This window comes from Carica papaya, chromosome 1, assembly GCF_054855325.1.
Source record: "Carica papaya isolate Zhongbai chromosome 1, ASM5485532v1, whole genome shotgun sequence".
Classification (NCBI taxonomy): domain Eukaryota; kingdom Viridiplantae; phylum Streptophyta; class Magnoliopsida; order Brassicales; family Caricaceae; genus Carica; species Carica papaya.
Window position 1 is genome coordinate 23,163,562 of NC_142309.1, and position 27,378 is coordinate 23,190,939.

Here is a 27,378-nt window from a genome sequence, read left to right on the forward strand (position 1 = left end):
AAGGGATGATTTTTTTTAAAAAAAATGGAAGATTCAAGGAATGATAATACCAGTGTTTATTTAGGATTATCTAAATTTAGTTCTTATTTGATTATTTCAGTATTGTTTTTATGTAATAAAAAAAGTTAAGCTATTAACTCTTTGGGTGGTTGTCCATGTAATTAATTATCAGGAGTTTAGGATAAGACAGAAGCTAGTCCCCACGTAGATGTTAGAGGCAGATAATTTTCTTCAAGGGAGTGCTATTTCATTCTATAAATTTTGGTTACGTGATAATTTTTTAACAAATCTGAGAACCAACAGGTAAACATATAAGATTATATAGAATAATCATCGTCAAAATGTTCAGTATGCTAATCATCATATATACTGCTTAATAAATAATAAATAATGAATTATGAACCAAATTTTATATTTTAGTTTAAATAATTTTATGTTATGAATATATTATGTACAATTCATATATTTTATAATTTTTGAATCAAACAAATAAACAAGTTTTACATCATGCAACTAACACACTAGTTTATAACTAAAAGAACAATACGAAGTGAATGAAGAGAAAAAGAAAGAAAACTGTCAGACCAATCATCCAAGCAAGTCATTCCCTTCATCTCTTTTCTAGGAAAAAAAAGAACAAAATAACTTTACCAATTCAAGAATAGAACAGAAGAAAAAGTGAATGCCAAGGGAAAGTTTCTGAGATGCCAAATCCTTATTACCATTAATTTATTGAATTCAAGAAAAAAAAGGTCTAAAGCTTTTCAATTCAAATTTTGATGAGTAAGATAGAAAAAACATATGAAGAAAGATAGAAAAAACATATGAAGACCAAAGTTAGGAGTACCTAGAGATATGGTCTTCCAAGTCTCCCTGCAAGATCTCATCTACAACAGGGCTGTAATCTCTTTGACTTTCAATTTCTGAGGAATCAAGAGCAAATTCAGAGCTAATTGCTGGAAACTGCAGAAAACGGCACATGACATTAATAACACTCCTCGAGAGATAATATCATGGAGTAGAAGCAGCCATAAAAAATACTTTAACAAAATCAAGAATGATACTTCAGTCTTTTGCATATGCCCATAGCTGCTAAGAGCCGAGAATGTATCAAGATTCTTCCATGTCAGGAAAGCAGCAGCAATGACATTAGCAGAAAATACAGAATATATGTCATGAATATGAATTGCATAAGATGTTACTCTTTCAAAACTTCCAACTACTACCAGGAATCCTTTCTCAAAATCCATGCTACCTCCATATACTAAACAGGAAAAGGAAAGAAAATGTTCCAGCAAGTCATTGAAACATTTATGGAAGAACAGCAAAAGACATAAAACTAGGAATGAATCCAGTCAAACTACTGAAAAGAATGCCTTTGAAAGAACTAATTTATGGAAGAACAGCAACATATTAAATGAACTATAACTAGCAATAATGAAACCTAAAAATCAAAGTATCTTGATTTTTTTAGATACACCAATTAATATCTTTTGACTTCCGAGTACACGTTAGCAACTTATTCCACCTACAGGCCAATATATGTTTGCAGAAATGATCAAAACTTGCTAGAGTAAAGTGGCATCTAAGCCATGTCATTATAGATTAAAAAGGAAAGATTGGATCATTCATGGAAGAAACAAATCCAAAGGCAAGTAAAGATGACATTTTCCAGTATCTCATACCAGTCATACTGGGTACTATTCAGACAAACTGTACACACAAAATCATAATGAATGAAGTGCAATTACTAAACTCTGACGCACTCAAAAATTATCCTAACAATAAACTCTAATGCACTCATAAATTATCCTAGCAAGCCAGAGTTGAAATGTATTGATGGCTATAAGGTCAGCTATGCTTGTGTAGTAACTGAAGTTTATAGTGTATTTCCCACTGCTTGATAAGAATATGAACCTCTACTCCTCTCAAAGAATATATAAACTTCTACAGCATTTAAGGCAACAACATGAATAAGTCAAATACCGGGAGCTTATCGTCCATTTCAGTGATAAGCATCTCATCAACCAACCGCAGAAGATATAACGTATTGTCCCGACATGGTTGTGAAATAAAGATGTTATCCTCAGAAGAAAAGTCTACCAGCCTCTGGATCAAGTCTTCATATATATCACGAAGCAAATGCTGGTATGAAATGCCACCCTGAGGGAGAAAAGTTTGACATGCCAACATCTATCAATATATACAAAATGATTAAACAGAGTACAAGAAATTTAGGTAGTAGCAGGATTTTGGTTTACTTGCTCACAATGGAAAAGCAGGAAATTCACAGTCTCCTCTACTTGTTGCCAACCACCTTTTACAGAAAGCATATAGTGACAAAGAACAACACAAAATATACTTCTCACGAAGTTTTGCTCATTTATCTTGCTGCTACTTTGTCTATCCCATGACTTGCATTTGTAGTCTTTTATTACATTAAGCTTCACGGTAGCTGACAACCAGGCGTTCCAGCCATACTCCTAATTGAAATATTGGAAATATTAGCAGTTTAAAACCAGATCTATGGTAATATCAACAGTAAGAATACATATTTAGCAACAACAGACAGACTCATACCATCAAAGCTTCAATATTTAAAGGATTTGAATCCAGCAGATCAAGTAGGTCACTAAGTATTTTTATTCTTGGATATTCGTCCTCACAGCCAGACAAGAATGTGAAAATGAGAACTAAAATTTGAGGAAGGAAAAAATGTGAGTTGCTTCCTTTGCTTCTCTGTTTATCAAGTTGGTTCTGTTTCTGTAACACCTATACGTACCAATTTCAAAGATGACCAGTTCAGAGACAAGGGCAGCTAAAATAACTAACTAAACCAAACAGAAGCAGAAGAAATATACCTGTTTGGGACTAGCACCACCAAGAAGAACATCAAACAAGGTGGCACATAAACTGTCAGTCTGAGGAAACTTAAACATCCTGTCAGACATTGCTAAGAAAATTGGTTGCATCCTCGAACTAATTTTCTTATGATATTCTGAAAGAGATTTGGATCTTCCAACAGCAAGGTTGAAAAATCTTGGCCCCTTCTTCTCAGATGGCAACCCAACAAGAAGTCTTCCAAGAAACTGCAAGCTAAGCAATCTGACAGGCTCATGGTCCCTGTACAGTATTTAAATATTAAAAAATGTCTTTCTTTTCCCTCTTGAGGGGAAAAAAAAAACAAATAAATATGTCGAAAAGGTACCAAGGAACCTCATTAAATGGGTAACTATAAGAGTAAGAGTAGCCTCCAACATGCTCAATCAGAATCAGTGGAATGGGTAATCGTGGGACCTAACTCAGTCCAAGTTGTGAATGCGCTGGGAATTAGCTGGTCATGTGGTGTGATTGTTGATATCAGATGGAACAGGGACATACATGGAGAGAAGCCAGATCATACCTTGGATTTTGTTATCTATTATCTCGACTACTAATGAATCTGTAATGTGAAAAATGTGATCGTTTTGAAGGAGAAGTTATTCCTTTAAATTTAATTGGGAATATTTTATGAACCAACAATGGTCAAACTAGTGACCGTACTTGGCAGCTTAGACAACCACACCCTTGCAGGGAACATGATGTTAGGAATCAAGAATTGTCAAACAAATCAGGATACATAGTGCTGAGATCTCTTTAGTGGGTTAGCTTTAAGAGGCACACATTTGGAAGAAAGAGAAAGAAAGACGACCAGTTTCCTGCACGTGTAAATTTATTGTTCTGATGCTTAGATTCTTTTTTCCATAGAGGGGAGAATTAGTTTCTCTAGTTATTGAGTATTAATAACCTAGTTAGGCCAGTAGTTCACGATCTGATCTTGTCCTAAGAAGTGGAAAAATAAGCAATACAGGCCACAAAAATATAAGTATAATTTGTTCTAATGAAAGCAGAATTTTTCCTGAAGAGATCAAAGAGTTATCTCTCAAGAACCTTTATCTCCATATCCAAGATATCAGAGAGATCCCTCAACATGAGCCCTTACCACTATTAACCATAGGTCATAAAGAGAGAAATTCAACCAACACTCTAAAAGCTTATTGCACTTATGCATAACGAAAACAACATTTGGGGACCGTAATAAGATACTTGGTCCAAACCCATAATGCATAGATGATGCGGGAGAGATGATAACCCTTGTGAAAAACAGATCTCTTTTTGCCTATTGAAATGGAACAATCAACAGTATACCACATAGGTGAATCCTCTCTGTTTCTTTGGCATAAAGGTTGTATCCTCTCTGTTAACTTCCTGCCCTCAATATTCCAGAATAAAGCTCTTCACTATCCGAAAATAAAGCAAGCATTTTGCTCAAATCTAGATTTACTTCAATTTTTCAATATTATATAAAAATAATCTCTGGCTTTTATCATGTGGGTGTCCTGGTTGTTCACCTTTCCATGCATCGCCTTTAGCTTTGTTTTGTTAGTGGTTCTACAATCTTTATTCTTCATCATATTGCAACTATATAATGTAGTACAGCATTATAGGCTTTTTCAACTTCTAGTCAAAAAGCAATTTCCAAGATCATCACAAGTGTGAAAGTAAGTCAAACTTAAAAAAAATCAAATTGTGGTAACATAATCAAGACTAGTATGAAAATTAAAACTAGGAATTAGCTAAGATTTATATAGGAGAAAAAAAGGATCCCTAAAAAACAGTTTCATAAACACCTTACTACTTCCAACAACGCCTTGCAACAATAATAAGCTACTTCAATGATTAAAAGACATAAACATTGCCCATGTATGTTCTGACAGAAACAGACCAAGTTTAACCTCAAATATTAAACTCCTCATATTCATAGCATACCTCTGAAGAAGATTGAGAAAAATGTGACAGCCACCAAGGGAGTTGACTTGTTCAAGAAAAGAAGCAAGTATTGGTTTCTGGGAAACAGCACGCATAACCATATGTACAACATCTTCAATGCATGTCATATCATGGCTTGTCTCAAAAAAAGCTATAAGAGCTTTTACATCCGCCACTGCAATGTTCTGCCTGCAAATTCCAGTAATTGAATAAAAGTTGGGAGAAAACAATGATTTTCACTATCAAAATGTGCCTAATCAACAAAGAAAAGACGACCAAGAACGCAAATCAGAAATAAAAAACTCTGCCAAAATACCTGAGGCTCATTTCACCAAGACTTAATAAAAGAAGACGGATTTTGCGAATTTCTTCTCTACTAGGCCTCTCTCCAATACTTTGTTTCGTAATAGGGTGCAGAAGAGGTTTGCTTCCAACAGCATATCGAGATGCTCCATTGTCCCAATAAAATTGTCGTATTATATCGATAACTCTTGGCAGACGACACAGGCTCTTAAGAAGTCTTGGATCGTTATCAAATTGTTGAACAAGAAACATGTAGAGCTCACGTTGCACCTTATAAACCGTGTAAAGCCAGATGAAAGGGTTAAGGAAAATGCTAGATATAGCATCTTTCACAAGCAGCTCTGCCAACATAAAAAGAGAATCAACATATGAACAAAATAAGAATAAAAATAGAAAAACAAATCATAAATAACCATTTTGCTCGTAAACCATTTGCAGGCACTTTTTCTGTACATACCAGAGTGGGCAACAATATTGAACAGATGCTTCAATGCTGAAAGTGTTTCCAAATTGAGTTGCTGAGGTTGTACTGATTGCAATAAGAATCCCAGTATTGGAAATCCTGAGAGAAGATGCATCTGTTGTTGACTTGCTAAATTCTCATCTAAGACGGAAGCTATAAGCTCAATAACTTCAGCTGTCAGACGCTCTTTTGCTATAGGCATAATCAATGTACGCTCAAATAGTCCATTTTCTTCATTTTCATATCTATCAGATTGGGCTATCAGAGGGAAAAACACTGATACACCTCCAACACAGTAAATTATCTGTTGCAGCAAGCGCCGAGAACATAATTGTGTACCAACCATCACACTCGCCTCAAATAAAGTCTTATCTGAAACGTGATCTACTGCCCGCGAGACATTAAACAATTTCCTGCCATCACTAGCCTGCAAAAAGCCATCACCTTAGAGTAGCCAGACATTAAGACAGAAATAACAAATAGTTTCAAGAAATGGAATGAGAACCTGAGCATTGAGTCCAAATATAATTTTAGATGCAAGACCATCTTTAGCATCAAGAATCCCACTAGGCAATGGGGTGTCATAAAAAGGTGCAGTTTCATTGTCAAGGAAGGAATACATATAGCTCAGTCCAAGAGAATAGATAGCCTGGACTTGCTCAGAAGAGATAGCATCATTAAATAGATAAATAGGACCAATCTGCCCGAAAAATGGAAATGAATCTTGGATGAAATCTGGAGCATTATCTTCTACGTTATGAGGAAAAACAGTTGTGCCAACTGTGCAATTGGTTAACAGTTCATTTACTTTTGGATAGCTGAATCATCAAAATCAAAGAGGAAACATGTCCCCATTAGAAAAAAATAAAATGATCGAGCAAATTTTCCAAATTCAAAATAGAAGTGCATTTTAGAGAAAGACTGCCCAATAGAGACTTACCTGCATTTTTCAGATGATACAAGATCGCCATCAATATAACACCTCAGTAGACTACCACCAGAAAATGGTCTCCCAATACTGTGAGTTATGCAAAGAAAATGCCATTTCTTTCTTGCTAGATTAACAGACATTTGAACACACTGTCGCTTCAAATTGATTGACTACGGAAGACAAGAAAAACAATCATTTTAATTTTCACAGTAAAGTGGGCAATAATATTGGAAACATAATTCCTAAAGATATGAATTAGGCTTCACAAAAGATTTCAAACAACATATTTTACCGCATAAAATAGCTTGCTGTTTGCAAGCACTGCCAAGCACCCTCTTCCACTTTCAGTGAGAAAATTGAAAAGGCCAACTGTCCCATTTTTGGGAAAGCTTTCTACCCTAAGCCAGCATGAAAAAGAAAAACCCTTATTTAGAGGCCACTGGATGGGCGTTTTAATTAAGATGCCCTGCAAGAATCAAGTCAACAGTTAAAAAAAAAGAATATTTTACTAAGATTACAAGAGAAAAGTAATCTGTAAACAAATAAAAGAGTTCCGGAAAGATCACACAACCCTATAGCTTCTCAGCAAGATAAGAGAGGATAAATACTCCTAGAGCAAAATAGAACTCAAAAAATAAAGGAACTAAAGAAATGATAAGACCAGCAAAATAAAGCAACTCAATCCGTTCGCAATATCGACAAAGAAATCCCCTCCCCCTCCCCCCACAAAAAACAAAACAAGGGCTTCAGAAGGCTCACAAAGAAGATAGGACTGCCAAAAAGTAAATGTCTTTTTTCAGAAGTGAAAAAATTAAGGAATTAAAGAAATGATAACACTGTCACAATAAAGAATCTCAATCCTTTGCAATAGGGAAGGAGAAATCCCCCAAAACAACCATGGGGCTTACCCACAATGAAGCTAGTTAACACCACTTTATCCAAAGGCGATGAGGTGGTTGATGTCACTGATGAATTTCCATAGGTTTATATTAGATGTTTAGAGAAAAAATTCTCAATACCAAGGCCACCATCCTTTATGGATCTACATCATACTTTTTGTTGAGAATCCCTTAATTCCCCTAAAAATATGGGACATCTGTTAGAAATGTAACCTGATAATATATTTGATCTGATTTGATTTGATTTCTTGTGATTAGTTCCTATTTTTTCTCTTTGTAATAGCTATATCCATGAATATGCTCTTTCTCAATGTAAAGAAATCTGGTTTCTTCCTAAATCTCATATGGTATCAGAGTCCTAAACCTACCCCAATTTCAGTTCCCTTATCTTAGCCTTGTTCCTGTTTTTTGTTAGTCTACTCATGCATTCATCCTTGAAGTCGCTCCAGCTGCACAGCTGACATCAGCCTTTCTTGTGGCTCCTTCATTAGACTTGAATTGTCTGTCCACAACCTTAACAATCAAAATCCTTGTTGGACCTCTCTATTGTCAAATCTTTAAAAGAGGAGATCCTACCAATTCCGGAGAAGATGTCAGAAATGACAAAGATGCTCTCATTTTTCAACATCACTGACTGGACCAGGGAAGTTCTCATCAATCAACTAATAATATAGCTGCAAAAAATATTTAAACAGCATATAGATTGAATGGGAAGAATTATCTTAAATGGTAACAATTCATGCAAACCTATTTCAAGGGACAAGGAAACAAAGTCATATCCTAGAGACGAGACTGAAGGAAGAAGATCCAATTTGGAGGAAGGGATACACATGGAAATCCCTCCAGACTTTGAGGAAAAGCTAAGAGCAATAAAGTGTGCAGATTTTAAGAAACGGTGGTCTAAACAATAATCAAGGGCTTCGTTTGAAAGATTTTCAAAAATAATATTTATAGCTGGATAAAACAGAATCAGGAGATCATAGAGTCATTCATACTGGAATTCAAGGGGAATCATGACTCTCTTTGTATAAGTCGATGACATAATTGTGATAAAAAATTATGAGAAAGAGAAAGAAGCAGTCAGAAAATGCCTAGTCAAAGAATTCAAGATACAAGAACTTAGGAGACTGAAGTACTTTCTAGAAATTGAAGTAGCTCATTCTAAAGTATCTAATGAGCCATCTTCAAAAAAAGATCTACTACCAAAACTATTGGATCATAGCTTCTAGTTGTTTTTCAGCAAACCAACTAGAAAGTCCATGCTTATTTCTCCTCAAGGTTAATGGGTTACAAGCAGGTAATTGTTTATAGATTTGACAAATATGACAGTAGCAATTGTTAGCCATATCTCTATTAATGTTAGGCCAATAAAATCAATCTTCTACCATGGTAATTGTTTTATCTCTTCAAAATAACTTACTATACCACCTGAATGCAATTCCAAATTACTTCCAACCAGAGAGATGTGCTAGGAAGACAAAGGCTTGTTCCTCTAAACAGGTATCCAATGTACGTGTCTAGTGGGCAGACAGCAAGATGGGGTTCCTAACTTCCCTGCTTATCAGATTTAGAAAGTTAAGACACCTCCAAGGGTTTGCTTTTTTGTCTGAGAGACAAGCCATAAATGCATATTGACAATTGACAAGCTAATGAAAAGAGGCAAAATAATTGTAAATGAGTGCTACTATGCAAGAAAGTTGTTGAATCATGTAATCATACTCTCCTATGGTGTTTGATAGCCTATGAATTATGGACAAAGGTTAACCGCCTGTTAAAGATCAATTGGGTTATTGCAGGAGCGGTGAGGATCAGCTATGAGCTTGAGAAGGTTTATGCAAAAAAAAAAAATAATCTGTAAATCTTATTCCACTTTCTATTTTTTGAATTTTCTGAAAAAAAAAAAAAGAAACAATAGAACTTCTAAGGGTAATGAGGTGAGATGTCTAAGATCAGAGATAGATGGTTTCATTTTCTTGGGTTCTTGATTTTGAAGCATGATATTTATAGGTTGAAGGATGTTGGGAAAGTCATAGATATTCTAATAAAATTGTAGATTTTTTTTTGTAAATGAGTAGCAGCCCCTTGGTACCTTGTGCATATCATTCTTTACACTTTTTATTTCAAAAAAGTATCCAACATACAATGAAAAACTAAGATCACATTTTTCTTCCATTAAGTTCTGATAAGTTATGTCAAAATATTTGCAAGATAAATTACTTACTTTAACCAAGTCAAATTCCACTAGTCAATATTACTGTCTTCAGCTTAACAGATCTGCTATTTGGTTATCTATTCCCTTTTTGTATTTGATTACAAAAGTATGTTCTTGCAAGAAAGTCACCCAACTTGCATGACGATAGGTTAAGCTTCTTCTGATATATCGAAGAACCTCGTGGTTAGAGAAGAGAACAGACTGTTTTAGGAGTAGGTAATAACTTTAATGTCAAAGTGTTTGCATAATGGCATAGAATTCTTTGTACGTGACACACCTTTGTTCTATATTATCAAGCTTCTTACTAAAATACACAATTGGATGTCCTTCTTAGCTAAGTACAGAATCGATTCATACTTGAGATGCATCACAAGCAACTTCTTATACCTTGGAGTCAGGAAGATGCAGAACAAGTGCTTCTGCCAATTTCTACTCGATGTTTTTAAAAGCTCTAGATGTTATTTCAGTCAAGGCAAGCTTTTCATTCTTTATGCAGTTAGTAATAGGTGCCATTACAGTGTTAAAGCCTCGATAAACCTCCTGTACAAGAATGCCAAGTCATGGAAGCTTCATACCTCATGTAGAGTTTTGGGAGTTGACCACTCTTGGAAAGCTTTAAACTTTTATGGATAAACTTTTACTCCATTTGAAGAGATGATAAATCCTTATTGATTAACTTATACTCCATTTGAGGAGACGATAAATCCCATGGAAACAACATTGGCTGTCATGAAAATGCATTTTGTGTTAACATGGAGTTTTTTTTTCACTTAATCCCATAACCTGTTATAAATGAAAAATGCATTCCTCCTTGGTCTTATTGAAGATATGACTATTAACAAAGTAGACAACAAGAAATCTCCGACTAAAAGCTAGGAACATTTGATCCATAAGGTGCTCAGCGTATTAGATAACCCAAATGGCATGACTAACCATCCATATAAGCATCCTTTGTTTTGAACACCATCTTCCACTCATCTCTTGGTCTCATGTGAATTTGGTGATATCCGCTATTCAAATATATCTTGGAAAAGGTGGAGCCTGCCACAAGGACTAGCATGTCGTCAAGATGAGGTACTGGAAACCTATATTTGATGGTAATCTTATTGATTGTGCAACTATCCACAAACATTCTCTAGGTCCCATCTTTCTCAGAGGGAAGTAATGCTAGGACAGCACATGGGCTTAAACTCTTTCATTTAAATCCCTTAAGCAATAACTTATCGACTTGTGACTTAAGTTCAATATGTTCCCTTGCATTCATATAATAGATTGGCAGGTTTGATAATTGAGATTCAAGAACTAGATCAATCGCATGTTCAATATTATACAATGGAGGGAGTTCATCTGGTAAATATATAGCAGCAACATAAGAAAAGTTAGAGAATAACCTAGCCACTTCTAGTGGTGTTCTCCGATTGAATATGCTCCCGGTTCCTCACATCCCTACTTATGACAACAAAAACAACTTTTGATTCCTTTCTTTCTATTTTAAATTGCTTTTGCGAAAAAATTAAAGTTTTTTTCTTTCTACTTAGCCACTAGTTTGCAGCTTTCCTTGCCTCAGTTTTTTTATATCTTGGTATGTCTCTTTTTCCTATAAAAGAGGAATACGTATTTTCTCAGCTACTATGGTGTACATCTCAATCATATAGTCAATGTCGACTAAGAAGAATATGAGGTAAATTGCATAAGAACACATCACACAAGATGGTGTCTCTATAGTCAACACAGTAGAAAGAAACATCGAATAGCTGAGTAACCGAATTGTCATCTCATTAATCCATACTAACTTATAAGGTTGTGAATGTTTAACTTTACACTTTTGTTTTCAAAAAAAAAAAATTGTGAATGTGGTTTTATGGGAAGTTTAAAACACACTACAATTGAGGCAGACAATACACCATTGATAGCAAGCTTTTGGCTTTGGGTCCACAAATTACAAGAGTTTGCTATATTGTAGTACGATGACAATCATCTTTCTCAACCTTAGGTTTTGTAGGTATACTCAAAGAATGTCTGACAAAGGAGTTTGAAATCAAGAAGTTATATAAGTTGAAGTACTTCATTACGATTAAAGTTGCATGCTCAAAATCTGAGACCTTTATCTCCCAGCAAAAACATATTCATGACCTGTTAAAAAATGTTGGCAAACTAGCATGTAAACCAATTAGTACTCCTATTTGATCCTAATTATAAATTAGGGTAGTAGAAGAGAATGCGTCAGTAGATAAAGAGATGTACTAGAGATTAGTTGAGAGATTAATCTACATGTCGCATATAAGACCAGACAATGCCTATACAATGAGTGTTATAAGTTAGTTAACGTATAACTCTAAAAAAATACACTTATAAAATGTTATATTACCTAAAAGTGATACCTGAGAAAGAACTCATGTTTAGAAAGAATGACAAATTGCTCCTAAAAATTTATATAGTGCAGACTATGGAGGGTCAATGGTAGACAGAAGATCTAGCATAGGTCACCTTCCTTGGGCATACTATACTATTATAATAAATCAGACATATGTATTGCTCATAACATGATGCAACATGACAAAATCAAAATATATTGAGGTTGACAAGCATTTCATTAAAAAGAAGTTAAACCCTGGTTTAAAATGTACTCCATAGATATCGACCAGCTCACAAAATTACGAATATGTTGACCAAAGATCTAGGCAATCCAACATTCCAGACTATTGAGAATTGACAATATCTAATTCCTAACTTGAAATGAAGTCTTAAAGAGAGTGTACTATATGTAATTAGGTAAAAGGACATCAAGGTAAATTACACTTTATATAATTAATTGTTTATTTTCCTTTTTATTCGAGAAAACATATATATATATAGGGCTGCATTATTCGATAAAGTGCACATTCAATCATTCCTAACATATATTTGTAGCGATGAGTTTTATCCTTTAAGCTCAAGCAAAAAAAGAAAAAGAAAACAAATATTCATTACAAGACAGATATATATAGATTCTTCAACGATGCCACGTAAGACTTACAGAATCATTCCCATTGAGATCAAAAAATGCAGTTGGTCCCCTCTCATTCAGCATTGACAAAACACTGTTTAAAAGCAGTGAGCAATACTGCTGCTGATTCCTCACTTTCTCACTTCGGAGGAGTGCGAAAATTTTGCGAATATCCTTCCCAGATATGCTATGCCCACCTATGACTTGAATCAGTTGAGCAATCTTCAAAACAATGGTATCATCATCTTCTTGAGAAAACCAATCAAGAAGAAAGTTGAGCATTCCTGCTCTGACACATGAAGCTCGGTTACATAGAGAATCCCTAAGCAGCTGCTGAAATAAGTTGAGTCCATGGTATCGCAAAGAGTCACTGCTCTGCCCAATCACAAAATTGGATTGTTTTATACAATTAGAAACCAAAGAAAATACAAATAATTTCACAAAGAAAAAAAAAACAGTTATTGCAAAATTCAAGCAGTTACAGGAACAAAGGAAAAATCCAAGTTAAGTACTAACCTTCTGCAGAACATTCAGATAAAGAATGATCACATCTTCGTTCTGAGCCAAAAGTAGACAAAGTTTTTATGAGAATACTGACTGGTGTCTCACTTACACATCAAACAGTTTTTTTCCTTTTTGAAACAAAACAGCCAACAATTACTCATGCTTAATAGTGAATAATATTCACGTTAATTGACCATAGCAATATACAAAGATATCAAAAAAATAATAATTTCGAAGTCAAATTACCTTTATAACAGGGCATCCTTTTATATCAAACTTGCCATCAACAAGCATGTCCAGTAGTGCATTCAGAAGCGCTTCACCTGGTTGTGAGTTGTAAAAGTCCAGTAACAAACTTTGCAGTGTCGGGTAACCCTTGCCAGCAAGAGCTCTGAATGCAACCTAAAACATACGGATAATGTCAAGTACTGCATTGATAATTTTATTGAAATAAGAACAAGAGAGAAATCCCTCATCAACCCAGTGTACTGAAACAACAAATGCAGGTTTTGCCCATGGTAATAACGGTTAAAACAAGACATTAACATAAAGATATTTTATATCATGTTAATTCTATGTTGTTTTCTTCCGGACTTTCCAGTTGCCTATCATGAAAAGGAAGTGAGAGGATGTCTTGTGTCAGGTACTTGTGACATATGAATAATGTCAAGCACTGCATTGATAATTTTATTGAAATAAGAACATGAAGAGAGAAATCCCTCATCAACCCAGTGTACAGAAACAGCAAGTGCAGGTTTTCCCACGGTAATAACAGATAAAACAAGACATTAACATAAAGATATTTTATATCATGTTAATCCTACATTGTTTTCGTCCGGAATTTCCGCTCATCTATTATGAAAAGGAATTGGGAGGCTGTCTTGTGCCAAAGTATATATGACATATACCTGATGATTTGAGTGCCAAATGAAGAAGAAGAGGGTTAGATTGGAAAGAAATGAGGAAAAGAGAGACAAGAAAGAGGAAAGATGTCTAGAGGAAAACAGATTTGATGAAAATATACCAATATTAAGCTTACTACACAGAGATTTACAAAATACACGAACTTAAACTTGAAAGGAATAACAATTGCTATGAATCGCCTGAGATTCACCAGAGAACCTGCGAGATGCGAGAAACCTTAGATGGCGAGGTGAATTCTAGCCTCATTCGTATACACTAACCCAATTGTATTCCCCTTAAATATGCCCCCAAATCTTTTTCCACGTATCACGCTTTGTCCTCCAATGGAAGACACGTATCCCCATTCCCACTCTGCTACACCTAATGGCAAACGCGTGTCCCTCTCTTTCCTCAACAGCCCCGTGTTTGGCTCTTTTTTTATAAACCCCAATCGAGATTGTTCTTCTGCTTGCCATTTCATCTTTTCTCTTGTGAGCCCAGCCTGATCCCCTGCCTTTCGTCTCATTTTCCTCACCATGAGCTTCTCAACTCTATTCATTTCTCAGTGAGCCTACTCCCTAAAAAACTCCCTCTCCTTGAGAAGAATCCTTGCCCTGAAGGTTAAGATGGAGAATTGCCGTGGCAAACGCTGGGAATCCTCCCAAGTTCTCTCATTCGACCTTTTCCATTTAACCAACCATTGTTCTTTGTGCTTTCCCTTGCTACTAATTGTTCATGTTTGCAAGATTTTCTCTGACTCCGTTATGTCTATTTCTTCTAGATCCCCAAGATCTTTGTCGTCTAGCATTGTATTTCTTTAGTAGAGATACATGAAAGACTAGATGTATTCTAGCTTGAGTAGGTAATTGAAATCTGTAAGCTACTGCACCTATTTTCTTCTCAATTTTATAAGATCCATCAAATTTTGGTGTTAGTTTTTGGTTCTTTTTTTTTGCGAGGCAGGATTATTGATAGGGTTGTAACTTGAGCAACACCAGATCTCCTTCTTCAAATTGCCTCTTTGATCGGTGGCTATCAGCAAACTGCTTCATTCTATTTTGAGATTCCAGTCGTTGTTTGAGAGCCTTACTCATCTTATGTCTCTCCTCCATGAAGGTTTTCAAGTCTACAAAAAGAGTTTTTATGTTAATGATATCCATAAAATGGGGTGGAAGATATCCATATAGTGCTTGGAAAGATGACATTTTAATGCTTGAATAGTAGATGGTGTTGTACCACCATTTAATCAGACTGATCCATTTAACCCAGGATTTGGTATCTTGATGGGTCATACATATGAGATAAATGTCTAAGCATTGATTTAGTCTCTCGACCTAGCCATCAATTTGGAGATGACAAGAGGAACTATAATATAATATGGTCCTGTTATCCGCATTAATTCCTTCCCGAATGAGCTGGTGAAAACGTTGTCACGATTAGAGATTATCACTTTAGGACTTACATGTAGCCTGCGAACATGGTCAAGAAACACTTGAGCTACTTTTATAGCAATGAAGGGGTGTTTCAAAGTCATGAAGTGTGCATACTCGGTTAATCAATCTACCACGACCATAATGGTATCTTTATTATTTGATTTAAGCAGCTGCTCAACAAAATCCATCGATATTGAGTCCAAACCTAGTTGGGTAGGAGACGAGATTGTAGTAGCCCTGGTATTGGATTTTCTCAGTTTTATACCTTTAACACGCTTCATATTCTTATATCCACTTCACCACATCATCCTTCATGCCAGGCCAGAAGAAGTATTGCTTGAGACGTTCATATGTCCCCCTGATTCCAGAGTGTACTCCCATTGCAGTGTTATGACATTCTTGAATTAATTTTTGCTTAATTCTCATGATGCACCAATAACCAACCTTCCTTTATATCTTAATACCTTTGCTTTCAATTGATGCGGTGGTCTACTATCTGACCTAATCATCAGCTCTTCCAGTAGCTTTGAATATACGAATCTTCCTAGTAGCTTACTGTAACTTCATCTACTCAAGCAGGTGGCTTAATGTGACTGCTGCCATTGATGTTACTTCATTCTGGTGTTGAATCTCATACTCTCTTCTGGAAAGTGCATCTGCCACATTATTTTCAACTCCCTTTTTGTACTGAATAGTATAGTTTAGTCCTAGTAAGTTGACAATCCCCTTTTGCTGCATCATGATAGTCACCCTTTGCCCCAACAAATGCCTGATACTTTTTTATCTACCTTAGTTTCAAAAAAAAAAAAAAACTTTTTTGATATGCCTTGATGATAAAAAGTGTTCCTTCCAAGTAATGTCTTCACTTCCTTATGGCATAAAGGATGGCAAGTAATTCCTTTTCACAAATTGATAACCCTTAATTCTTTTAGCATAACCCTTGCTAATGTAATTAATAGGTTGGTTGTCTTGCATGAGGACTGCACCAATTCCACCTCCACAAGCATCTTTTCTCAAAACAAATGGCTCGGAAAGATCGATTCATCTGAATATTGGTGCTTGAGACATTGTTTCATTCAGCAATTCAAAAGCCCTCCTTGCCTCTTCTATCCAGATAAATCCACATCTTTTTTCAACATGTCAATTAGCAGTTTGCTAATAGTCCCATAGATTCTATTAAACTTTCTGTAGTTGTCACCGAATTCCAAAAATCCCCCATTTAGGGTGGTCGGTCCTCGACCTTTTTAGGGTCAGTTCTAACCTTATGTTTGGAATGAGGTGCCCCAGATATTCTATTCTTTATGAGCAAAGCAGCATTTGGACTTTCTGGAAAAAAGTTTGTGCTACCTGAATAGGGCAAACACTAACCCCATATGTTTGACATGTTGCTCCAAAGAAGGTTTGTACACCAATTTGTCGTCAAAGAAAACCAATAAAAATTTCCTCAAATATTCCTCAAAAACCTGGTTCAAGAGGGATTGGAACGTAGCAGGTGCATTGATCAGGCCAAAGGACGTGATCTTGAACTCATAGTGTCCATAATGAGTTCTAAATATTGTTGTAAGTGTCATTTTCCTTCATTCTAATTTGATGGTATCCAGACCTCAAATCAAGTTTTGAGGACACAGCAGCTCCATACAACTTATCAAGAAGACCACCGATGATAAGGATAGGAAATCTGTCTTTAATTGTGAGTTTGTTGAGTTCCACATAATCAACACAAGACCTCCAAGTTTTATCCTTCTTTTTGACCCATTTTAAGATAAAATGGGTGAATGACTTAGTTGGATGATTGAGACATCCAACATTTTCTTTACCTGTTGCTCAATCTCCTTTCTTCGAAAATCGGGATACCAATAGGGTCTGAGATTAACTATAGAGCTACCTTTTTCCAAAGAAATAGCATGTCTAGACCTTGGGGAGGTGGAAGATCCTCTGGTTCTTCAAAAATATCACTGGATTCCTGTAAAACATGCTCTATTTGTGTTTTATCTTCATGTGAGCCTCCCTAATTCTGAGTTGAATTAGATTCTAAGGACCAGAGAGTAAATGGTTCCAGTATACCGCTTACCTCCATCTGTAATCATCTTATTGAGCGTTTCTTCTGTTTATCTGGGTCAATTTATTAGAGAACTGGATCCCTTGCAAGGTGATTTCCTTCCCTTCCAGTTTAAAACTCAACTTAGACTCTGCAGAGTCAAAGATAATTAGATTGTATATTTTTATCCAATCTATCCAAGCATCATGTTATAGTTGCCAAAAGGAATTATTCTGAAATCACAACAGAACTTATAATTCTGCATTCTCCATTGAACTCCCAAACATTCATCCTCACTGGTCACTTTGTGACTGTTGGCCACCACTACAGTGAGCGACCTATTGTAAACCACCAATTCCTTAACTTTCTGCCATTGAATTGTCCATAAAGGAATGAGAACTCCCACAAGCAGACAATATCATGATGTCTTTCTTTTTAAGTGAGTCTCTGATCCTCACGGCACCACTTGAGGAATATCCTATAATAGCTTGTAAGGACAGGGTTACAGGATCCTCTGAAGTTTCCTATTGATCCTCAACCTGAGAGGTCTCCCCTTCAATTTCCTCCTCCTCACATTTTTCAACTACTATCATTGTTTTCAGCTTACACTTATGCCCAGGGAAATATTTCTTCCCATATCGGTAGCATAAGTTGCTACCTTTATTTTCATAGTTAAGTTCGGTTCTCCCCGATTGAATTTTCTGTTGATTGCAAGTTTTTGGTAGCTTATCATTATTCACAGTGGCTCCTTTTGGATTCAGGCTCGAATATTGAGGTTTGGAAATGGACGGTTGGGTGTCATCTGCCTAGTGTTGTTGCGGCTATTAGCTTCAACCACTTGTTCTTGTCATGTAACTAGCTCAATGACATGATTCAAAGTGAGTGGATTGTGCATTCTTACCACTGGACTAAACTCTTCCCTCAATCCACCGATGAAACTGGAGATATAATATCTCTCTGTGAGAAGTTGTGATCTCATCTCCTTAAATTTTTCTTGATATTTGATTACAGTGTCCTCCTGTATTAATTTGTTAAACTCTTTCATAATATCAATCCTTGCTAGACCCCCAAATCTCCTGCAAAGTTCTTCAACAAATATTTCCTATTCTAACATCCAGGATTATTAGCTACACCATAAAACCATGTCTCTTTTGTCTCCTAAGTATAGGGATGTTATTTCTACTTTGTTTTCCTCTCCTATGTTGCATACATAAAAGTATTCCATACACCATTTAATCCAAGTTCTAGTGTTTTGACCTTTGAAGATAGGAATATTCACCTTCAGTGTAAGTGTTGATAAGGATTTCATGTTCATGCTAACTAAAATTATATCTTATAATTAAAGTACAAATAAAATAAGAATAACCAATCTATATATATCTTTTAAATGTAAACAAAACATAAATAATAAAAATTATAAGTTTATTTTCTCCAAAAAACTTCATGGTATAAGAGCTAAATAAAATTATTTTAGGGATCTAATTTTAGAATTCTTTCTAAACCCTAAAATAATACAATATATTGGGTTGATACTCTTTTTCCCAGATATACTCTCATCACCACCCAAAACGGATTTGAACCCACCGATGTGTTCTATGGTATTTACGATGATTTTAAGCAGCAGTGGAAACGCCGGTAAAAAGGTGTAGCTGCACTCTAGAAGTACCGGTAAAAAGGTGCAACTGCGCACTTTATAAGCGCCGGTAAAAAGTGCAGACAAACTCTAGAGGTACTGGTAAAAAGTGCAGCTGCACTCAAGTGTCAGTCAAAAGCTATAGTCGCACATTCATAGACGCTAAAAAGGTACAATAGCACACTGGAGGCGAAGGTAAAAAACCACAGCCACACATCTTCACGTGCTGGTAAAAAATGTCGCACATTCAAAGACGCTGGTAAAAAAGTGCAGCCGCACATCCGCAGGCGTTGATAAAAAATTACAGCTGCACATCCGCAGGCGTTGATAAAAAATTACAGCCGCACATCAACAAATGCTGGTAAAAAAAGTCACACTATTACCTTTTTTTGCGCACGTTCAGAGATCTATCCGGAGAAGACGAGCCAAGCCGACTTAGAGCCGTTTTAGAACCAATCCCGAGCCATTTAGAGCCGAACCAGACTTATTTCCGTTTTTTGTCCTTTTTTTGACTTTTTTGGTCTTTTTTTGGCTCCTTGGTACATATAAGAGGTCCGTTTTTTATTATTGGGTATTTTTTCTTCTTATTTTTAACATTCTAAGATGATAGAAACAAAAAATGTGAGTGTTACTAGTTTTGATAATCTTTCATTAGAAATCAGTCCCGTAAAATTTGATGGAACTAATTATCTTGTTTGATTCATAACTTATTTATTGTTCATCAAATCTAGAAGATTGTTGGGTTATATTACTGGTGAGGTGAAAACACTAGATGTTGGCATTTTAGAATATAATATATGGGACTCTAAGAGCTCATTGGTAATGTTATGCCTCATAAATTCCATGCTCACTGCCGAAAAAATATGGAGAGCAGCATCTCTTACATATTCACATATGGGTAATGACGCCCAGATTTATGAACTCCAGAATAAAATTCATGACACAAAACAAGAATAAATAACTATTTTTCAATATTTTTTTGAATTAAATGGATTATGGCAGGAGTCAAGATTTTTAAGAAGAACGTCCTGCAAATGCAGTCAAATTTAGAAATTGATAGAAAAAGAGCGAATTTATAATTTTTTTAGCTGATCTGAAAACCAAATATGATCAAATACGGATCCAAATGCTTGGTAAGGATCTATTTCCTTCATTCTAACAAACTTATACTTATGTTCAGCAAGAAAAAAGTAGAAGAAATGTCATGTTTCACATTGTAACAGTTGAGAAGGTTGAATTAGTTGCTCAGTCTGATCAATCCAAAAATATATGGGAAGTGTGACTATTGTGACAAGACAAGACACACTAGGGAACTTGTTGGAAATTGCATAGAAGACCAATTAGATGTCGGGGAGGAAGAAGAGATGGAACCACAAGAGCTCAAGCAAATTTTGTTGAAGCTAGAGAAAGACCTGGTTCATCATCCGTTTGAGCCTTTTCCACATAAGAAATTCAAAATCTGAAACGCCTTCTGAGTCAACTTAACTCTCCATCAACTGTTGGCACATTAAATATGGTAAAATCAGGTATTGTTCATCCTATTTCTACTCCTGATAATTGGATCATAAACTCTGCAGCTAACAGACACATGACAGACTCTTCTAAATAATTCTTAACCTATTCTTCTTGTACTGAATGGGATAATGTACGTATAGCAATTAGGTCATACACCCCCGTGTTGGGAACAAGTTCCATTAATTGTACTCCTACTATTACACTGTCTTCAGTTTTACATGTGCCTAATCTGTCTGACAATTTTTTATCTATTAGTGTCATAACTGAAAATCTCAGCTGTAAAATTGAATTTTTTTCTGATCATCGCATCTTTCAAGATCTTCAAACCGAGAAGAAGATTAGCACTGATAGATTGCAAGATAGTTTATATGTCTAGGACAAACATCTGAACTTAATTGGAAATCAAGCAACCATTGGGAATAAAGAAATCAATCTAAAGATACCATAATGGCATCGACGATTAGGGCATTCTTCCTTTTTTGTTTAAGAAAAATTATATTCTAAATTATTTAAAACAACTTTTATGCAGTCTTTATTTTGTGATGCATGCGAACTTACTAAACATAATATGAGATCTTATTATTTAAGTAATAATAGAAGTACTGATCCTTTTATTACTATTCATTCTGATCTGTAGGGATCTACTCAGAATACTTCTCTTTCTATTCATAGATAGTTTGTTACTTTTATTAACTATTGTACTAAATTAACATGGATTTATCAGTTAAAAACAAAAGGTGATGTATTTTCATATTTTCAATCTTTCCACAAAATGATATGCACAGTTTGGTGCTAAAATTAAAATTTTGCGAATTAACAATGGTACAAAATATATGTATAGTGTGTTTTATACCTACTTGGAATCAAATGAAATAATTTATCAGACAAGTTGTGCCTACACTAGTGAACAAAATGGGGTTATTGAAAGAAAAAACAAATACATACTAGAGGTAGTTCGGTCACTAATGTTTACCATGAATCTACCAAAGAGTTATTGGGGAGATGCGGTTCTCTCAGCTGTCTATTTTATCAATAGAATGTTTTTGCGGGTTCTGAATTTTAAAAATCCTATGGAGGTTTTGTAAGGAAAAAATTCCTACATTGTTCCCCCAAAAGTGTTTGGATGTGTGTGCTTTATTCATGCTAGAAATGTGGGTAAGCTAGAATCTAGAGCTCTTAAAGTGTGTATTTATTGGATATTCTTCTACTCAAAAAGGCTACAAGTGTTATCATCCACCATCTAGAAAATATTTTGTAACTATGGATGATACTTTTAGAGAGAATGAGTCTTACTTCAACTCAAACCCAACACCTCTTTAGGGGGAGAGTGAGAAGGAAGAAGTGATACCTAATTGGATAACAATTGAGAATCATATTGAGTGGGAAAATTCTATTACAAAAAATCTTAATCAAGAAGATAATGTTGAATGTCTAGATAAACCAGACTTGAAAAGGTATTTAAGGAGAGAAAATTCCAAAAAAGCCATCATGCAGTCTGTCCCACGTCAAGAATCTTCTCTGATTTCAGAAGATACTGGTGAGTTATCTTTCTATTGCGATTTATCAAATAAACCTATTGTTATTAGAAAGAAAACGAGAACTTGCACTAACCACCCTATATCTAACAATGTTTTTCTATGATTCTCTATCTTCCTCCGATAGAGCTTTTATTATATTTGTTTTTTCTGTGTCTATTCCACAGAATTAGAGAGAAGCTCTAAGAGATCTCAAGTGGAAAAAAAATCATGATTGAAGAAATGAGAGCATTGACGAAAAATAAAATATAGAAACTTGTTTCACTTCCACAGGGAAAGAAGATGGTTGTAAATAGGTGCTCACCGTAAAACACAAAACAAACGGATCGATCGAAAGATACAAAACTAGATTGGTGGCTAAAGAATTTACTCAGACCTATGAGATTGACTACCAAGAGACATTTGCACCTGTTGCGAAAATAAACACAATTATAATACTTTTGTCTTTCGCAGCTAACCTTAATTGGGATATACAGCAGTTTGATGTAAAAAATGCATTCCTCCATAGAGACTTAAAGGAAGAGGTGTACATGTAAATTTCACCTGGATTTGAAGATGAGAGGACGCAAGGAAAAATTTGTCAATTAAAAAATGTTTTATATGGATTGAAGCAGTCTCCAAAAGCATGGTTTGAGCGGTTTAGAAGAGTTATAATCTCTTTTGAATATCAACAAAGCAATGCAGATCATACTTTATTTATCAAACATCGTGAGGGTAAGGTCACTCTTCTCATTATTTATGTAGATGATATTGTGGTGACTAGAGATAATACAAAGAAGATGGTTCGGTTGAAGAAACTTCTTACTCAAGAATTTAAAACAAAAGATTTAAGAAAATTATAATATTTCTTGAAAATTGAAGTTAATCCAATAAAGGGATCTTCATTTCTCAAAAGAAGCATATCTTAAACTTACTAGAAGAGACTGATACGATGAGTTGCAAGCCAGCAGAATCACTTAGTAAGAACAACTACAAATTGCAAGCAGATAGTGGTACATCAATTGACTTGAAAAGATACCAGAGACTAGTTGGAAGACTCATTTATCTCTCATATACTAAACTTAATATAGCATATGCAAGTCTTGTGAGCCAGTACATGCATGACCCTCGTGAGACTCATTTACATGTTGTCTTCTGCATATTACGATACCTGAAGTCTGCACCAGGATAAGATCTGCTCTTTTCTAAGCATGATCACCTTAAAATAGAAGTATTTACAGATGCCGATTGGGCTAAGTTCCTAAATGATAGAAGATCAACTACAGATTACTGCATACCTGTAGGAGGGAACTTAGTCACATGCAAAAATAAGAAACAAAGTGTGGTTGTTCGCTTCAGTGCTGAGGCAGATAAAGCAATAGCGTAGGAAGTATGTGAAAATGAGAAACTATGCATATTTTGTGACAACAAAGCAGCAATTAACATTATTCATTCAACATGATATGACAAAACACATTTAAATTGATCGACACTTCATAAAAAAAAAGGTGGTTGGTGACTCTATATGCTTATATCATGTATCTTCTGACGATCAGGTGGCTGACATTTCGTTAAAAGACTATGCAAAAAGTCTCTTCAGAACCTGATTTGCAAGTTAAGTATGTGTGATATCTTTACGGCCAACTTGAGGGAGAGTGTTGATAAGGATTTCATGCTAAGTAGAATACTATATTAGTTAGAGTTCTAATAATATAATTATATCCTATAATTAGAATTCAAATAAAATAAGGATAATCAGTTTATATATATATCTTCTAAATGTAAGCAAAACATAAGTAATAAAAATTAAAAGTTTATTTTCTCCAAAAAACTTCAGTAAGGTTCCCCGATAAATTCCCCTGTGAGCTTATCAAGTAATTACCCCCAGCATCTCTTTGCTTAAAGGTAGGAAGTAAACCCTCATTCATAATTGGTATAGAGAAACAATGGCTAGCCTTTAGTCAAAACGCACCCAACCGTACACCTCCTTGCAACATATCTGCAAGCTGGTTTGAACTTTTGGTCGAATAGTGCCCTAATCTGTCGCTGAGAGTCGTACATCTCAGACATAAAGTTCGAGAGTTTCTAGCCGACCTCTCTTACATTATCTTCTAGGGTTTGCAGCTTCTGGGGTCCGGTCACCACAATAGCCTTCCCCTTACTTTTCGCCATGGCCACAAAGCTCGCAAGGGTTTCCTTTAGAGCAATCTGCTCTAATACCACTTTTTCAGGAACTTGGCTTGACTTGTGAAGATATTAAGGCAGAAGTAAAAAAGATTTAGGAGAAGATGTAGGGAGAAGAAGGGTTGAAAATGCAGAAGAGAAGAGGAATTGTTGTAGAGAAAAAGGTTATAATTTCTATTGGACTTCTTTTCTCTATGTTCCATCAACTTCCCTCTATTTTATTTATTTCCTTCTGCTGAGATAGTAGGAACAGAAGAGACAAAAACAGTCATTGAACAACCCCACATCTACCCAGTTACACCTCAACCATACATTTCACCTGGTCCTGAAACATTAAGGCTTCTGAAAAAATGAAGTTCTGAGATATAACCCGTTCCTTATAAACAAGAAAAAAAAAAAGAAAGAAAATAGGGGAATTGTGGCTTGAAGGAATATTACCAAGATGAGGAAAACGATTGGCTAATGTGTTGTCACCAACCCAAAGATCCTCACAAAACAATACTCTTTAACCATCTCTCACTCTGAGACATGTAAGCGGAATATATAGATCATGCAAATGGGAGATGCCTTCGATGGACTTTTATGGGCAATGGAGTTGCTATGACATCTCATCCATTCTTGCGGCTACCATGAGTATTTTAGATCACCCTATGCTATAGATAACTAAGTTCCTTTATTTCAAGAAAAAAAAAACAGATAATTAAGTTCCTATGAAAATGCTAGTCTTTTAACCAATAGAGAAAAACTCTTAGACATTAGATTCCCTATGGCCATGATCCCTCATGATTTTACTCCCTTTCACCCTAAACGTCCATCATGAAAAAATCCTAGAGTTCCAAACCAACACAAATTACTCATAAACCACCAAAAATAGCTCATCCAGAAAGAAACTTAGGCTTCTTTGCTTTCTCAAAGATTACACAAAGTAGTAGCGCTAAAAATATTCAGGTTCAGCAGACTCATCCAGACTTTCCCATGCGGGAAAAAAAACAATTTGAATTAAAACTTCCTTGGACATGGAACTGAAAAAACAAGTGGTTATTAATCTCTAAACTCCACTTGGACAGAACAATTTTGCGAACAGGCTGATGACATGCAAAATCTGAACCCACATGAGACCAACAAAGAATTGAATATAATATCCATGTCCAAGCATTGTTCTCGGAAGTGGAACTGTCAGGAAATTCACATTTTTAATGCAAGTAGAATTCTGACAGTTGCAGTATGAGGTACTGTTTTATTTTTCATTAAAATATAAGCAAAAGGACATCCATGTTAATCAGAACAACTTCACTCTTATATGGTAAGCAGATAATTCAACAATCACTCTATATCCACAAATCAAAACCAACAAAAGAGGCCATATTCAGGTAGCATGCATTGTTGGCAGATGGTATAAATGACACTCAAGCTGGAAAAATTAAAATGACATTCAAAATTAGGTAACTAGTACAGTTTTAATGAGAATGAAGCAATTTGTGTCACCCAGACGATCTCACAGAAAATGACAGAGAAAAGGATAGTACCTTTGAGATGTCATTATTTGCAAGCAGACACGTAAGTGTTTGGAGGACATTCAAAACCAACTTCTCTCCATTTCCCATATCAAGGTTACCATTTAGTAAAGAGACGACATGTAGAAAGCACTCTCCATCACAGAATAAAGCTTGATAATACTGGAGATAATCCATTCCCCAAGATGATAAAGATCGATGCAAAACCAAGATATCATATTGAAGGAAAAAAAAAAATGAGTATTGAATGACATAGACAAACTACTAGTCAAGAACTAAGTAGCTGGAAAGAAATATACCACTGGATCTGTCTGGAGCAAATCCCTCATTCCAGCCAATAGATCAATAGACAGTTCAGAAAACCTTTTTTCCCGTTCCTTTATTTGAGTAAATGTTTCCAAAAATTTTGAACACACTTGCAATTTAGCTTTTTGATCTTCCTCTGATAATGGTGCAATCTAAAATATAACAAAAAAAAAGGTATAAAATAATAAAGGCTTCCACCGCTTGAGTCATAGGAATTAAGTCATATATTAGTTGAATTTTAGTGGAAAACATTACCTTCAACAGGTCTAGGATGCATTTAAGCACGTGATTTCTTAACACTTCTTCCCAAAATAAATCAAACATATAATCAATGCAAGTGGAGTTATGCAAAATCATATGTCTTGCATCTTCTGTTATTGAGAAAACCTCCATGAAGAGCTCCATGCATGTTTCCATGCATCTAAGCCAACTCTGGGCAGTTGGACATGAATCGGCTGCTTGACAACCTAGCACCTCTTCTGCATTATTACTGTCAAAACATAGGCCTACATTTCCCACTCTTTTAGATTCTTGGGCTTGAATGCAAGCAATTTTAAGCACACGAGCAACAGCATTGAGTGTCTTAAATGAAGCAATAGTTTTCTCAGGTGAAAGTTGTAATATCCGTAGCAGACTTTTTGAAACAATGCTTGCAATCTTAGGATTACAAGCAGACTGTTCAAGAGAATCTAATAAGGCAGATAACTCCGGCTGCAACGACAGACGCGACAGAAATTAAGCAAAATTCATACATAAAATGATAAATACTATAAATATATATAGATAAAAGCTTGTCATAAAATGGAAAAGTAAACTTGATCTGAAAGTATAAAAAACAGAACATCAAAAACAAGCTGAAGGAAAAAAAACAAATTTAATTACGTAATTAATAAGTAATAGCACGCACACAACAAATGAGACAAGATGACAATAACACATTGATAGAAACAATTTTAAAGAAAGCATGAAAGGATGATTTTAAAATTGCGTCTCATATTCAGAGTATCATTGGGATTGGTGGAGGCGCTTGGGAGCAGTGAGTGAAACCGCACAGTTAAGGTGCAGAACTTTTAGGCCTAGAGTAGCGGGTATTATAACAACAATCTTATAACCTTGGGTTTTCTTCCCAAATATACTTTAAGAAATAATTGGAACATTCAATTCTTCAAGAAAGAAAAATTTCACAGGAAACTCGGTGGATCTAGACACATCACATAACCACATTAAATTT

At 35.3% G+C, this 27,378-nt stretch overlaps 1 protein-coding gene across 6 annotated transcripts in view; it reads right to left on the reverse strand.

The window, feature by feature from the left end:
• LOC110818811 (binding protein) overlaps positions 1 to 27,378 on the reverse strand; it is a 61,249-nt gene that overhangs the window by 10,271 nt on the left and 23,600 nt on the right. For 5 of the 6 annotated variants that reach the window (XM_088221576.1, XM_088221578.1, XM_088221580.1 and 2 more), the window contains 17 exons: positions 26,403 to 26,858; positions 26,141 to 26,299; positions 25,854 to 26,003; positions 13,354 to 13,509; positions 13,120 to 13,161; positions 12,634 to 12,978; positions 6,799 to 6,972; positions 6,516 to 6,676; positions 6,081 to 6,393; positions 5,570 to 6,002; positions 5,126 to 5,453; positions 4,810 to 4,998; positions 2,862 to 3,123; positions 2,581 to 2,772; positions 2,262 to 2,483; positions 1,987 to 2,163; positions 848 to 963 (listed from right to left, as the gene is read on the reverse strand). In XM_088221576.1, coding sequence (XP_088077702.1) covers positions 848 to 963; positions 1,987 to 2,163; positions 2,262 to 2,483; positions 2,581 to 2,772; positions 2,862 to 3,123; positions 4,810 to 4,998; positions 5,126 to 5,453; positions 5,570 to 6,002; positions 6,081 to 6,393; positions 6,516 to 6,676; positions 6,799 to 6,972; positions 12,634 to 12,978; positions 13,120 to 13,161; positions 13,354 to 13,509; positions 25,854 to 26,003; positions 26,141 to 26,299; positions 26,403 to 26,858 — 3,875 coding nt within the window. The remainder of the gene's footprint in view (positions 1 to 847; positions 964 to 1,986; positions 2,164 to 2,261; positions 2,484 to 2,580; positions 2,773 to 2,861; positions 3,124 to 4,809; positions 4,999 to 5,125; positions 5,454 to 5,569; positions 6,003 to 6,080; positions 6,394 to 6,515; positions 6,677 to 6,798; positions 6,973 to 12,633; positions 12,979 to 13,119; positions 13,162 to 13,353; positions 13,510 to 25,853; positions 26,004 to 26,140; positions 26,300 to 26,402; positions 26,859 to 27,378) is intronic. The other variant, XM_088221577.1, reaches the window with a different exon arrangement.